Here is a 14750-nt window from a genome sequence, read left to right on the forward strand (position 1 = left end):
TCCTAAACGAATATACGTTGACGAAAGTGATGGACCATACGCGGACGAGGAATGCATTCACAAGGTTACGAGGGTTGTTTCAAAGCGTTGAATCTTATTCATAAGGCCCATCACATTTTACAAAACCAGTTTAGATAAAAACAATAATGATAATTGATCGCATTTCTTACGTCAAACTGGCCAACTCCGTATGATAACTATACAGTGACAAAACCATAACGAACGCCGCGTATGCATCCAGTGCTTGCACAAATATTTCTCAAGCAGCCTTTCTCTCTAAGCATCAATCTTCTCAACACGAGAATCCTCTCCAGAGTGAGACTCGCTATTTCTACCCTTGTCATTTCCGCGGAAGACGGCCTCATCTCTCTGGGCACGGGTGATGTATCCAGGTGGAACCCACTTATGACTGTTCCAAGCCTTAAGACCCTCCTGACCATACATGAGATCGACATTCTCCAGACTGAGCTGTCGAGATTCGAAGAGGAAGAACCAGATGAGAAGAGCGGCAGCCAAGTTGGTTCCAACCAGGACGAAACCAAAAGCATACTTGATGCCAGCGTCGGCGATAGGAGAGAGGAAAGCGATCATCCCTATTATGGTTGTTAGAAGCAATTAAATCCCAAGGATGGTTGTAACTTACAGTTACCAAGCCAGTTACCGGCAGTAGCGATAGCGGCTTGCTTGGCACGAGTACGGAGAGGGAAGGTCTCTCCTATGACGACCCAAGCCATGGGACCCCAGGTACTGGCGAAAGATGCAATAAACATGCACGCGCAGACGATAAGAACGATACCGACTGTGCTGTTTGTCTCGGGATTGATAGCCGTACCAATCGAAGCAAACACGCATAGCCAGGCAGCTTGCCAAATAGCACCGATGAGCAGAGGCCAACGACGCCCAAATCTCTCGACGAACCAGAGACCCGCGAAAGTAGTGCCAACGTTGACAGCACCCAGGATGAGCTGTGTTTGGATAGGGTCCTCAATTCCAGCAGACTTGAAGATGGTGGCGCCATAGTAGAAGAAGTAGTTGACACCGGTCCATTGCTGAAGGAAATGGATGAAGAAACCGAGGAATGTGCGCCAGACGAGCTTGGGAACTCCGCTCTTGGGGTTGAAGCACTCGAGCCAGCCGCCCTGGCCGACTTGCTTCTCCTTCTCGAGGATGCCGCGCATTTCGTTCAGATCGTCCTGGACAAGAGGGTGATCAAGCTTATTTTTCATACCGCGAAGACGTCCAAGTGAGATCTGAGCACCCTCCCAGTCGCCCTTGGAGGCGAGCCATCGAGGAGACTCGGGGACACACAGGATACCGATACCGAGAGGGAGAGAGAAGCCAATGCCGAGGCCAATGACGATTCTCCAGGATGCGTCGCTGTGATCGATCTTCTTGAGACCGAGACAGACAATGTTGGAAACCAGGATACCGATTGTGATCATGAGTTGGTAGGAGGCGACGACGGCACCACGGATTTCGCGAGGGGCGCATTCGGACTGGAACATGGGAACACCGACGGAGAGGTTACCAACACCAAGACCGGCAACAAATCGACCCATCATCATATGAATCCACGATTCCATCGCCGTGATCTGAATGACATTACCAATAATGAACAAGGCGACTCCGAAGGTCATGCTCTTTCGACGTCCCCACCAATCAGAAGTGCTGAGAGCTTGTCAGTTGACGTTTTGGGGTTGCGCGAGGGTCGTTGGGACATACTAGGCACCGGATAGAGCACCGATCAAGCTTCCTATACTCATGAGACTGACCATGGTCGACTGGATAATAGGCACAAAGACCTTTTCGTTCTTATCATAGTCATAACCGGTTGCGAAGCGATCTATAAAGTCTCGGAAGAGGAGCATAGAACTAATCTGCCCAGTATCGTAACCGAAAAGGAATCCACCGATGGACGTGATAATGCCCAAGATGATGGACTCGATGCCGCAGTCGGCGCCATTCACCTTGATAGACCTGGGAGTGTTAGCTGGGATCGATAACCAGAATAGTAAGGGAGAGAAGAGACATACCTCTGACCCAGCATGGTTACAACGGTGTACGACTGTCTCACAGGTTTAATGAGAAAAGGAAATACAATAAAACTAGAATAAAGATCTGTTTCCAAAAAGCATAGAAAAAAGGGCGGGAAGACGAGGTCTTTTATTCTTCAGATACCAAGACCAAGACCTGGGGTATAAGAACGAAGAAAAACGGAAATGGCCCTGCCCCATAAGACTATTAGGGGAAAAGGGCAACAGTCGGGGGTCCCGACAGGGCATGTCTTTCCGTTCCGCGATGGATGATGATGATGGAGAAGATGGGATGGGGGCGGGCATCATTTACTAAACTTGGCAGTCGTCATGGGGAAGTCAAGTCAAGCCAAGTCAAGCCCATTTCTCTCAGAGACAGCCGTTGTGCCAGATGCAGATCACCTCACACTTACAGCACCCAAGACTCACTAGAGATGGCATTGCAGACAACAGAGCGTGGAGAGGTCCATGTGGTTATTAGTCTCTAACGACGTTTGACGATAAAGGGCCGATGTCAGTGGCGTTGCTTTCATCCTTCATCATCTGGGGTTTCTCCAGTATCTTTTTCCTCTCTCGCTCCATCTCTGCTGCTGGCCTCGGAACCTGAACCGCAACAAGGCGAGCGAGCAACTGCACTGAACAACGGGGCCTTGGGGTGTCCATGGGGGAACGAGTCAGTGCAAGTGGATCAAAGATGATTGGATTTCTGGAAGAATGTGGATGCGAATAACCCCTTGGCATGGGGTTCTCTCCTTCTGGGGTACGTACACCCAAAAAACTTGGCGAGAATTACAGTGGATGTTCTCTCTAATTTTCTTGGTGTTGTTAGTTGTAGAGTTTGGGCTATGACGTAACGTCCAAGGCACCGCAAGGTAAGCTTAAACCACCATGGGTGCCAGCCCCATTTTGGAGCGCTGGTATTGGTCAATCTCTGGGCTTACGGCATCGTTCTCGGTGCGACTTCGACCACGACCCCCGACGATCACTACGCGTTACACAATTCACGACACGCTCCCTACACAGAAGAGACAGACGTTGGAGAAAAAACCTTGATTGTGTAGCGAATTCTGGGGTTTTACTTGCGGAGAATCTCCAACGTCAACCACAGCCATCATCCACTCATCCTCACTCACAATCACAATCACACTCCGCTCGTCTATCCTTGGCTCAAGTTGCATTCATCGCCAAGTCTAGTGGGTCATCGAAACGATTCCTTGGCTCTGATACCAAGTACCGGCATATCAATTCGATCTTCCAAACCCAGCACTAACCGTAAAACTCTTTCAGCTCGAGTAATTCTCTTCTCTCCAACGTGACCTCGCCTACAGTCATACGGAGTACACTGACCACAATCCCCAGCCGTGAAATAGGCACAAATCACCCCCAAATTTCTACTCCGGACCCGCGTTGTCATTTCGGAAGACTCCTCCAGGACCCACCCGGAGCCGTGGAGAGCCGGCCGTTTACTCGGAGCTTCATGCCTGTCGCTGGGGAACGGACAATCCATCTTGCACCGAAGTAAACGGCCCTTTTTCAGCATGTATACTTGTCAAAATATCTCAGAGCCCCTATTTTCTTGTCTTCCCCGGGCGAATGGACGCATTTATCCCCCACGGTCCCAACAGACGCAGTGAGAGATATCTGGGGACTCCTCATTCCCAACTCCGCGTTCAGGTACCCAGAATGGCGGAGATGGCGAATATGGAGCATTGTACTCTGTATGTGAATTTGTGAAACACCAGCTGACTCTGTGAACGGGCCCTATAAACGGCCGTAATTCGGCGATGCAGACTTGAACGTGCTTGAATAGTCGAGATATATCCCGTATTATCTTCTTCAAACATCCGACTTTTGTCGAACTACGAAGGATTCTCTTCGCGTATGTCTTCCGAGCTGACCTTTTCTTCGAGGCTCAAGGCCAGTGCAAACTCGGTGAGTGTTGATACGTGAAATGCCAAGAAACTCTGAAAAGAACGCATGACCCAACTCGCAAATGGGGCTCATTCGATTTGTTGGATCATGGGAAATGTTCGATTACCCCTTTGATTGAAATGCAGAAGATGGCCAAGACATTGGTGGAGAAAGGTATGCAGAATTTTGTGAATAAGGGGTGATGTGATGGGATGTGAGTTATCAGCCATCCCCAACTCAGCGTTGCAACCTCTCACAACTCTATCTCTGAACCACATTTACGAGATAACCTATCACTTTCCAATACCTGAAGCGTCAGACAATCTGTCTTGCCTATCTTGTGATCACCGCTTTCAAGTTCCACTATATCTTGCACTATATTCTCGCGAAATCCTTATGTACATCAGTGATACCACACAAGCTTTTGGCCACGCGGTTTCGCGAGGCGAATCCATGAGCATAAGCGCCCATATATCGTTTTTCTACGAATCGGAACGTGTATATACTATCCCTTGTTGACATTTATGTTCATATCGGTTGTCCTATCTTTCGATATCTTGTAGTACGAGACTAATGCACTACGCCTTTATTCGCGGTTATCTCCCGCGCTATCATCGACTAAATCTCGGGAAGCTGAATTGGGCAATCTCCGGCAGCTATTTCCAGCAGCCTCATTGTATGGTTGAGTTCGAACTTTTGTATCGTTGTTGACAAGAGGTCATCATTAGTTGTGGGCATGCGTTATTCATCAGGCTCTGCTAAGGCCGCCAGGACGAAATCCCTCGCCTGACTAGAAATATATGAACTGGCTGCAAAATCTACGAACAATAACAAAGCCCAAGTAATCCAGGCGATTACCGAACTCGGTGTAGAATCACTTCCGACTTGCTGGAGCTTAGGGTAGGCTAAATGATTTGCTACGAATCTCGAAGTCAAGCCCATATTTTCGGTCACTACCATTCATAGACACGTATTACCATTTAAGTTTAGAACAACAGACTAGAGATTTAAGGCAGCAAAGGGCTTAGAAAAGAGATAAGTTGGTATCCTTCATAGACTATGAGTTCAAAGTAATTGTAACTGAGTTCTGTTTGGTGATATAAGCTCTTAGCCACAGGTCTCAACTGCAAATTGTGACATGAAGATCTTCATATCGCACTGACATATGGCGCCTCACTTATCACCCACGCGAAGTGAAGGATTGAAATACAATATAACTTTTCTACTATAGCTACAGTCGCGGTTTCGACTCTTGAATTCTATCATACAATAACTATGCGTCTCAATTTGGGTATCGTTTCTCATAACTCATTACTCCCTTTTAGCCGATCTTCCCCTTAGTCGACCACCTTCAACATCTCGTACGCCTTGTGGCTGATGGCCTTCTGTACAATTTTGAGAGGCGTCATCTTCACCTTCTTCGTCTTCTGGGTAACATTACCCTCCTCATCCTTCTCGACAACAACCTCTTCATCCTCTTCCTCAAAACCACCTCCCTCCAAAAACACCTTCAGCAGTCCCTGTGAGTATCCGCTGACGAGGCATGTTCCATCCTCATCGGCCTTGACAGGCTTGGGCGCCGTTGGATCCCCACCGCTTCCGGTGTATCCTGCCCGTCCACCTGCGAGGTTCCAGAAGACAAGCTCGGGGAGTTCGTAACCCGCCTTTTCGAACTTGGCCTTGATACGTTCGAAGGAAGTAGACCAGCTTGATGGTCTTTCAGAAGCCCAGCCTTGGTAGTAGCGGGAGTCTGAGGAGCTTGCGTCATTGAATTGCATATCACTGAAGACAAAGACACGCTTGATCATATCCTCCTGCTTGAGCTTGTTCTGGAGAGCCATGGGAAGGATCAGGTCTTCGAAGACGGACACGAAGTTGGTGCTCATACCCCACTCCGATCTGTGCATGGCCCAGTACTTCTCCCTCAGAGTCTTGCTCAGGTCAACTTCCTCGACCCGGGGGTTCTCGCTGAAGGTGATGAATGTGCCGGCGAAAGGGGGCTTGGCGACCTCTGTGAGAAGGAGAGACAGACCGATGGCGGAATCGATGGGTGTGGTTTTATCCTTGAAAACAGGGCTGTTCATGCTGCCAGATACATCACATACCGCGATGCAGGAGTCCATTGTGCCCGAGTCCTTGATTCTCTTGACGAGCGTATTCCATTGCCCGTCGAGGACCTTGGCCTCGATCTCCGCGACCTTCTGGTCAAGAAGCTTGTTGGCTCCTGATCGATCAGAAGAACCGCCCATTCGAACCTTTTGGATCAATGTAGAGGGAAGAAGAGTAGCTCCAGAGATGTTGGCCTTTCCTTCAGCAACCTTGTCAAGGTACTTGCCGAAGCGCTCGGCATCGTTCTCGATGAACAGCTTGGAGTACTGGTTCATGGCGAGGGAGGGAACTCGGTCGTACTTGATGTTTTCGTACTTCTTGACGCTGATGTCTCGCTCAACGATCTCTAGCTGCTTTCGGAGGGCAGACGTATCTTTGCGGTATTGCTCACGGGCGAATCGTAGATACTTCTCATAGTCGTCTCTTGGGCTAAGCATCGGGTGGTAGATAGACGCCCGCGGGTACATGATCTCGGCGATGGTGCTGACGATGAAGGTGTGTCTGTCATGGAAGTGATCGGGTGAAGGAGCCCACTTGCCGCACAGCGAGATAGAGCGCTTGGCCTTGTCGTCTCCTCGAAGGGCTTGGATATCCTTCTTTAACTGCTCCGCGAACAGTCGAGCGATGGTCAGGTGCAGGGCGCGGTACACTGGATCAGTCTTGAAGAGGATCTGTGCGGTCTCATGGCGGTTCTCTCTAGTCTCTCGCCTGAGTTCCTTGGGATCGACCTTGCGATTCTGCTCTCTCATCTCCTGTCCAGATGAGTGAGATCCTCGGCCCCGGCCACGACCGCGACCTCTTCCACGTCCTCGGTCTCCACGATGAAGTCCCCGGAGTCTGCGGCCGTCACGATGACGAGGCTTGTTGATACTCTTGCCGCGGATGATGCCGGGGTTCTCGATGTTGAGGACCTCCTTAGGGTCATCAACAACAGTAAGCTTATCGTTGGCCGCAATGGCCAGGATGTTGAGGAGATCCTTCCAGTAGCCATGGGCGACTCCATTTTTCACGTCGAACTTGGTCGAGTCGTCGTCGTTCTCTTCTTCAACGAGGACAAGGTCATCGTCTTCCTTCTTCTCGGCCTTCTTGTTGATAACTGGGCGGCTGAGCCAGCAGAGGTTGGCGACGAGGGTCAAGGGATGGTTCTGTGCCAGCCAGCCAGCACAGCGGTAGAAGACTGTTCGTGAACTCTTGCCTAGATGGATAGAGCGAGCGTTGAAGATAATTCTGAGAGTAGCAAGGGGGTTCTCTTGCCAGGCTCTGGTGAGGAGATCCTTCAGGCGAGGACCAGAGACGACTTCCTCGAGTTCTTGGAAGAGGTCAACAAGGGCGTCTTGGCTAGAACGATAAGCGAGATCGCCGTTTTCCGTGAACATCATGTTTTCGAGGTTCCGAGATGGCTCCTGGTTCCCGTAGCTGATGAGGCCCTCCATGAAAGGGTTGGACTGGGCAGGCTTGGCTTCTTCCGCCTCCGGCTCCTGGGCAGCAGGAGATTCTCGGATAGTTTCAGAGTCTTGGGAAGCATGGCTCAAAAGGTTGGTGGCCTCCATGGCCTGACGGATTTCGGCAGACGTCGAGTTGGAGACGAGAGTGAAGGTCTCGGACTCATCAGCGTCAGCCATGGCAGCAAAATGAGCCTCACGTTTATCGAGTAAGAGAGATCTCTTGTGTCGATCGGCGATCATCTGACGAATACATTCCTCAAACTCAACCTGTGGCAATCTCACGGCATCGTCGAAGGGGAAGAGAACGGGGTAGGATGACTTGAGAAACCAAGGCAGGTCTGATTCCGATGAAGACGCCATGGTGATGTATTATGACAAGCGGAAGCCTGTTGGAGAAGAAGAAAAGAATGTGAAAATAAGAGGATGTGTGAGATCTTATATAAGGTATAGATGCTGGAAAGTAGCTTTTGCGTGTGTCTTTTTAAGTTTGGGTCAGGACTGAACTGAGTGGCAGAAATCGGCCAGTGAGTCAGATGCTCCCTTTGTAGGTTGCTGAAGTCTCGAGAACCTTTTAGCTACAGTGGCTTAGGTAGTCCTGTGAATTGTAGGCTTGCAATGGCTGTACTGGTTGCATGCGGCTGAAGCTTAGTGCTTTGGATGCCTGGAGGCTGAGCTAGACGAGGAAGTTTATCCACATCGAACAGGGTACAATTTGGGAATCGCCGAATAGTATGAACTGATCAGAATTTATACATGGGAATTAGAGATGTGACTGATCAGAAAGTAGTGATAATTATTGGTTCTACAGCTCTACTTCTCATCATCGGTGTTGGTTCAACATGCCGTTGTCTCTGAATACCCCTGTAACTGACGTCTACAACCCATGTCCTGGGAGTTCAACAGGGGTCTTTTGCGGGGGCAAGGGTGCTAAAACTGGCCGCTTGACTCACCCGGGAGCTAAGGACCTTTAAGGTACCAGTTACTGACCATACATCTCTGAGCTTTTCGTCTCTCGTAGTCGCAGAATTTCCTCTGATTTCTCCATAGCATGGACTTGTATCTATCCAGCTTGCATTACAAGCCTGCTGACATTAGTTTCTCAAACCTGGGATCAAATGCATCCAAGAGCCTCCCATTACCTTGAGGCGTATCACTTTGAGGAATATAGGGATCCTCAACACATCCTTCATCTTGTTCAAATGGGTTCTCACCGTTTTGATACATGAAACTGGTCACCTCCCGGCTAACATCCATCATCACAGCGCCATGAACCTTTGCAAACCGAACGTCAACGCGAACAACTATTTTAGGCTGGTTTTCTGCGTCCCGCTCGCGCCAACCCAGCTTCTCGTGCATGTCGTGCACCAAGCTGTGATAGTCGCCACTATCGGGCATGAAGATAAAGAAGCTCAGCTCAACAGACTCCAGGGTTGGCGGTAAAGCTCTAAGAAATTTGATCACGTCGTCCTTTTTAACGATGAATCGAGAAAGGCCGAAATGTCGAAGTTGGTGCCAGTCGTTAACAGGGAAGATACTATGCAAAGGAATAAAGTGGTCTCCTTCCTCTCCATCAGAGTCATCAGAGTCATCAAAGTCGTCAACATAAACAACATTAGTAAATAGACTAAAATGTTGGATATCCGTCGCGATGGAAAGCGTATTCCGCAAATGGTTACTTCGAAAAGAGCACCAGTTCATGTTACACTGGTTGCCACAGTGTAGGGAGAGGTCGAGGCCCGCGAACCCAGGATGACTTAGGATAGTGTTCAGGTCTTTGATCTCGCTGTTCTCAGCGTCATCAAACATACGGCAACTGATCCCTGTCCGAAGTTGATTGGTGTCAATAGCCAAGTCGGCAAGTTTACTCTCTGGATTCTCCCGTAGGTGTTGGGCGATGATGCGACTGACGAGACAATAGCCGCGCCATCTATCCTTCTCCGAGCGATCCCAATCCCTCGCTTCGGGAAAGTTGGAATGCATCTTTGTGAGAGGCCATCCACGCTCAATGGGGTAAAGGAGACCGCGTGGGAGTGATCTGATAGTGGGCGTGAGATACAAGGGCAGCCCAGGTTTTCCATGAGCCGCAGGACTAACTACCATTCGTCTCAGATTGGGGAAACGCAGCAGCCCATACCTCAACGCATCGGCGTCTCCGTTGGTGGCAATCGTCTCTTGTTGTTCTTGCCACAATTTCTTGAAATGCTTGAATGCTTCTGCTGGGCTGAGTAGATGTTCAAAGGCTTCTTTGACTTGGCTATGGTGTGGCTTGTACCTCCTGATCATTCCGCGATTCTGGCGGTAGACGTGACGATACCATTCAGGAACTCCAGTGACCTCACCGATATCATCTTCTTGGTCATACCATGAGGGCCACTCCATTTCGTGGGCTGGATCAAAACGTGCATCATCGTAGATAATCTCTGTGACCTGGAACCGAAAGGTTTCGTGATCCGCCACAGCTCTGAAGACCTCTATATCGCGGAAATTGGGCGAAAGAAAGAGGCGGTTAAGGCGGAGATGCGTGGCATCTTTGATATAAGTGCATGTTTGGCGCAGAGTTTTCAAGTCGATGTTGTGCAGTTGGTAGAGTACTTGATTGAGCACTTCGGCTGGAAGACACCCAAGAAGCCCAGACGATCCTCGGCCTTCATCATTGGCGGTCATTTTCTCAAGTCATTTAGATAGTTGAGATATTTGAGATAGTAAAGTCTCTAAAATCCAGCTGCACCAAGATAAAAGTAGCTTCTACCAATTCCGTGACTATATGAAGATAGGACCTTGCGTGCAACTACTTACTCTGTACAGTGGGTCAATTTAGAGGCACCTAAAGGTGTCTTAGTGTGGAGCTTATGGGGACAGAGTAGGAATGGCATGTCTTTTCACGTGAGACCGTTGCAACCTGGTTTCTTCCATTCCAACTTCATGTCTTCAAGTTTTTACTCCTTTATCTTCTTCTCCGTGTCTCCAAAGCCTGAATGTTCGTTCTGCGGTCGTATCGTCGAGTGATGAGACCGGTCACTGTCAATTGCTGATCAGTCTCATTCAAAAGACACCTTTCTTTGACAATCAACTTTCCAATTGTTCAGTGTGTTCTTTGTCAACTGCGGCGCCAATCCCTTGTTCCCCATACTTCCCTTGTACATATGTGCCTTGTGTTGTATCTCAATGCGTCTCGGGTCTCGTCTCTTGTTTCGTGGTCTCTTCGTACGTCGTGTCTCCTCCATAAAGCCAGCGCTTTGGGGGCTATTCGTTCGTCTTCTCCTGTAACATCAAGTCTGGTCAGTTACAGCTTGTATGTACGGTTGTAGGGAGAACCTCTATATGGATCAAGGAGTGTCGATGCTTCGTAGATCCGATCGCAGTCAAGACAAGTGGTCTGATGGATATGAAAGCAACCGCAAGTGCAAGAATAAGGGATAGAGGCAAAGCGAGTCTCCGAGGATGTGATACTTTGTATATACGTGTGTCTGTGTTCCTCTCTGTCGTGACATGGACTTCGGGCATGGTGTCTTCGAGCGAAGGCCTGCTGGTCCATCAGTATGCTCCGAAGGATATCAAGGCCATGCGGTAGTCGTGCTTCTTACTCTTGTCTCGCCCATGTGCCGCTCCCAGGTCGCTGCATCTTTGGTGGAATGCTTCCTCGTCGTTGGCCGATGTCTCGTATGCCCCATGGGCAAGCCGCCGCCGCAGCCGTTATGATGGAGGAAGATGGGGATGACTGTTGCAGATGGCCGATGCACATCGTCTGTTTGCTTTACGGGTTCGGGGTCGAAGGGTGGAAAACACCATGAGTCCATGGTGGTGATACTGCGCAACGATACAAGGTTAGTACTCTTCAAGATGCACTGCTCCCTTAGTGAGGGAGCTAATACTCAAGACCATCGTGGGCATATTCATCCCTCGAGCTCTGAGTTCCATGACTCTGTGCTGGTGGATGAAATTCCCATGTACTGGACGAAATACAATATGGATGAATCAAAACAACAAGATGGCGATATCGTGATGACTTCTGGGGGACTAGTGGGGTCCCGAATAGTTTCAACAGTGGAGGGGCGGGACAAAATGGGATGCAGGCCACCCACAACACCAAGCAACAACACCACTTGGACTGCAGAAGAGCAAGTGAAAGTTGGCATGGGCCATCTTGTCAATAATATCTACCTCCGACAATATTGGGATTACGATTATATTATCTACGTTCAAAATTCAGGTCGAGTGTCAGGGCGATATCGTGCTAATGAACAACATATGAACATGACATGAACATTGGTCTTGATGCTTTCTTCCAGACCTGTGAACAGGATGAATGTTCTGCACCGAGGTGGTGCATGTCTCGATACCTTCTACTGCTTTCGTCACACTGCACTGCCGCTCCTCCAACTTCTCCAGAGCCCCTCCGCTGCTAGGACTAATTCCACTGCAGTGCCTCAAGGAGTTGACATCCAGCAATGCCCTACCCCTGCCCACAAGAAACTCTGCAATTGCTGTCCCCGGAGTAAATACTCAGTGCCCTACTCCCGAGTATCACTGGCAGCGCAACTGGTCGTCACCTGGTCACCGGAGTCCTCTGCCTTTTGTTGACTCTGCTCTCCTGTAGGCTAGGGCTTGACGCGTTGTAGGCTGCATCTTCTGCCACGCTCGCGTATATCTCGCTCTCCTCTTTTCTCCCCTTCTCCAACACCATCTCTCCCTCATCTCTGCTGCACAGAACAAGACTTCCCTTCACATTCCTTTACTCTGTTCGTGCCGTATCAACAGTATCTCACTCACTTACCTATCCATTTTCATCTTGATCTCTTATTTGAGAAGTTATAATCACCATACCCAATACCCCTACTTCCTGTTTACATCTTCCCCAACCTTCTACCTCCGCTCCTTTCCCCCTTCACTAACACTAATCGCCCCCGACATGTCTGCCCATCCTCCAGATGAACATAGAGGTCCTACCTCTGAGGAAGGGAGTTGGGACATCCCGTCTTCCCGCTCCGATGAGGTAGCCTCTCACTCCTCCGACTTCAACGGAATTGGTACAGCATTTGGGGATCTCGACTCACACCCTTCCGATATGAGTCTTTCACTTTCCGCTGACAGCGATGAGGTCACACTGGCTTTCCAAGAGCGAGACGACATCCTGAAAGCAAAGCTTGCCAGCGTTGAAACTCAAATCGACTACATGACCAGTACTGCTAATTTCCCCAACCTCTCTTCGGAAGAGATTATGAGCCGTCGCGAAGCTCGCGAGCAAGCCCGAGCCGATCTTGTCAGGCTCAAAGAGGAGAACCAGGCCAACCGCGTTCGTTACGACGAACTCAGAGTAAGTCATCACCAGCCAAGACAAGCTCGTCGTCTCATATTAACCCTTTCACCTTCTAGGAGGATCTTATCAACTCTACCGATGGCAACCTCACCCCTGCACAGGTTTTGGCCAAGATTAAGGAATTGGACCGAGTTGAGGTAGACCTTGCCGAAAGCAACGCGGCGCTGCGTCGCATGAGTGAAGCCCAAGGTGACTCCTCGTCCGGTAGTGATGTAAGTATTTCCTGTACCTTATTGAAACAGATGATTGACATCTGAACTTAGGGGGATGATGAGGCATCATCTGAAGAGGATTTGTCTGATGACTCGGACGAATCCAGCGCCCAGGGAACCACCTCAGAGTCCGACAGCGATGGTCCAGGGGAATAGGATCCCCCAAACTCTCTTGCTGATGATTCCTCAGAGATGGAGTCCCAATTCGCTCGTTCAGATGGCAACTCCGCTGCCGATGGCGGCAACAATGATGCATCCCCAGCCAACCAAGGCACTGCATCTGCTGATCAGGGCTGTCCCACCAACGACCAGAACGAGACTGTTTCCATTCCTTCTGATGATCAGAAGTACACGATCAACGTCAGCTCGGTTTTCAACGCTAACAGCAACGTTAATTCTCGTCGTGTGCTCTTGGAAAAGATCCCTCAAAGCACCACTCTGACTCAGGTTGCCAACGCGGTCTGTGGTGTTGGAGGCCTCGTCCGAATCTCCGTTCTGGAGAACATCATCAAGAGTGGTACTGCGTTTAAGCTTGCCTGCGTTGAGTTCCGCGACTCGACCGCAGCGGAGAAGTACGTTGCCAATGTTAAGGCCAACGGGCTTGAGCTTGTTGACGCCACTGGACGATTCGTCGACATTGAAGTCAAGCTCATCAACAACACCTCGTCCTACCAATCCCGCCACGGGCACCCGCACAACTATGGTGTCGGTCATTACAGCGAGCACTCTGGCCGCTGCATCACCCTCGGCAACTTTCCCACCTCTGCGATCTGGTATCTGTTTACCCGATTCGGGACTAAGTACATCATCCGTGCTTGGTTTTCCCCCAATGAGAACCAGATGAACGGCAAACTGTCCGTTGAGTTGGCCAGTACCTTCGAAGCCGGTCGCCTCTGCGGAATGATTCTCAACCGCGGCTTCCTGCCTTACCATGGACCTGTCGCTCAGATGGGATTTGGTCCTACTCCCTCTGACCGAGATGTCGAGGAGCTTACCAGTTCCGTCTCCAACACGATCGACTACATCTCTCCTAAACATCTTGTAGATACCTGGAATGTGCAACCCTTCAACCTATTCACTCCCGCAACAAACTTCGTGTATGGTGCCCCTATCCCTCGGCGAGCGGTTACAAGCCGCACTTCGTCGATGACCGTGGAGGTTTCGCGCATCCCATCTCACTACTCAGGAATGTCCAGTGTAGTGCCGCACATTCTCGTCCGTTATGAGAAGACCTCCACCGACCTTCAAGATATTCCAATGACAAACATCACCTTTACCTTCGTCGATGAGGATATGAAGTATATTGTCGTTGGTGGTCAGATCTTTTCTCGAGAGGTCACAGGAGATATCTATACCAAGGTCGATGGCGTCGAGCTTGTCAAGCTTAAGCAGGACAACATTCTCAAGACCAAATGGGCCCCCTTCTGGAAGCACTACTGTGAGGTCAACGACCTCCCTGACATCCGCAAGTACGCTGAGTATGGACGAATCGCCGGCATTCGCCGCAACGTCAACAAGAAGTTCGGTTTCGCTTCCTCTTGGAACCCCGAGCGCCTCACAGCCATTCCGACTCAGATCATAAACTATCTAAACCCAAAGAGCCGAAAGGTGGTCTCGACCGCTGGGACCCCTAATCGCAAGTAGATATGTACCAAGAAGAGTCCGCGATAACTAGGTACACAGAACAGCTGATTAACAACGGATCAACGGTGTTCAGGGGAAC

At 49.9% G+C, this 14750-nt stretch overlaps 7 protein-coding genes across 7 annotated transcripts; 2 read left to right on the top strand and 5 right to left on the bottom strand.

The window, feature by feature from the left end:
• Positions 1-84: 84 nt before the first annotated feature.
• On the bottom strand, positions 85-2309 carry FOXG_08668 (uncharacterized protein). The gene is made up of 4 exons (XM_018387688.1): positions 2034-2309; positions 1723-1977; positions 644-1668; positions 85-593 (listed from the first exon to the last, which is right to left on the bottom strand). The coding sequence occupies exons 1-4, from the start codon at positions 2045-2047 to the stop codon at positions 277-279; spliced, it is 1611 nt and encodes a 536-aa protein (XP_018245584.1). The 5' UTR covers positions 2048-2309; the 3' UTR covers positions 85-276.
• Positions 2310-5118: 2809 nt separating this feature from the next.
• On the bottom strand, positions 5119-8038 carry FOXG_08669 (uncharacterized protein). The gene has a single exon (XM_018387689.1). It carries the CDS (start codon positions 7856-7858, stop codon positions 5282-5284), a length of 2577 nt encoding a protein of 858 aa, XP_018245585.1. The 5' UTR covers positions 7859-8038; the 3' UTR covers positions 5119-5281.
• Positions 8039-8439: 401 nt separating this feature from the next.
• Positions 8440-10256, bottom strand: FOXG_08670 (uncharacterized protein). The gene has a single exon (XM_018387690.1). It carries the CDS (start codon positions 10160-10162, stop codon positions 8573-8575), a length of 1590 nt encoding a protein of 529 aa, XP_018245586.1. The 5' UTR covers positions 10163-10256; the 3' UTR covers positions 8440-8572.
• A 525-nt stretch (positions 10257-10781) lies between these two features.
• Positions 10782-11295, bottom strand: FOXG_19856 (uncharacterized protein; the record flags this gene model as incomplete). The annotated part of the gene is made up of 2 exons (XM_018400139.1): positions 10782-11021; positions 11083-11295. 2 exons carry the CDS (start codon positions 11293-11295, stop codon positions 10782-10784), a joined length of 453 nt encoding a protein of 150 aa, XP_018245587.1.
• Positions 11296-11775: 480 nt separating this feature from the next.
• Positions 11776-12280, bottom strand: FOXG_19857 (uncharacterized protein; the record flags this gene model as incomplete). The annotated part of the gene is made up of 2 exons (XM_018400140.1): positions 11776-12228; positions 12273-12280. 2 exons carry the CDS (start codon positions 12278-12280, stop codon positions 12045-12047), a joined length of 192 nt encoding a protein of 63 aa, XP_018245588.1. The 3' UTR covers positions 11776-12044.
• Positions 12281-12407: 127 nt separating this feature from the next.
• On the top strand, positions 12408-13183 carry FOXG_08671 (uncharacterized protein; the record flags this gene model as incomplete). Its single annotated transcript, XM_018387691.1, has 3 exons — positions 12408-12812; positions 12872-13027; positions 13079-13183. 3 exons carry the CDS (start codon positions 12408-12410, stop codon positions 13181-13183), a joined length of 666 nt encoding a protein of 221 aa, XP_018245589.1.
• Positions 13184-13219: 36 nt separating this feature from the next.
• Positions 13220-14671, top strand: FOXG_08672 (uncharacterized protein; the record flags this gene model as incomplete). Its single annotated transcript, XM_018387692.1, has 1 exon — positions 13220-14671. The coding sequence occupies one exon, from the start codon at positions 13220-13222 to the stop codon at positions 14669-14671; it is 1452 nt and encodes a 483-aa protein (XP_018245590.1).
• Positions 14672-14750: the final 79 nt, after the last annotated feature.

Source organism: Fusarium oxysporum, chromosome 2, assembly GCF_000149955.1.
Source record: "Fusarium oxysporum f. sp. lycopersici 4287 chromosome 2, whole genome shotgun sequence".
NCBI classification, from domain to species: Eukaryota; Fungi; Ascomycota; class Sordariomycetes; order Hypocreales; family Nectriaceae; genus Fusarium; species Fusarium oxysporum.

Bases quoted from the DNA above. Each gene is read 5' to 3' on its own strand.
- FOXG_08668 (XM_018387688.1), bottom strand. The intron at 1,669-1,722 runs GTATGTCCCAAC...ACAAGCTCTCAG, and splicing joins GGTGCTCTATCCGGTGCCTA to CACTTCTGATTGGTGGGGAC. The intron at 594-643 runs GTAAGTTACAAC...CAACCATAATAG, and splicing joins CGGTAACTGGCTTGGTAACT to GGATGATCGCTTTCCTCTCT.
- FOXG_08669 (XM_018387689.1), bottom strand. From the start codon at position 7,858: ATGGCGTCTTCATCGGAATCAGACCTGCCTTGGTTTCTCAAGTCATCC.
- FOXG_08670 (XM_018387690.1), bottom strand. From the start codon at position 10,162: ATGACCGCCAATGATGAAGGCCGAGGATCGTCTGGGCTTCTTGGGTGT.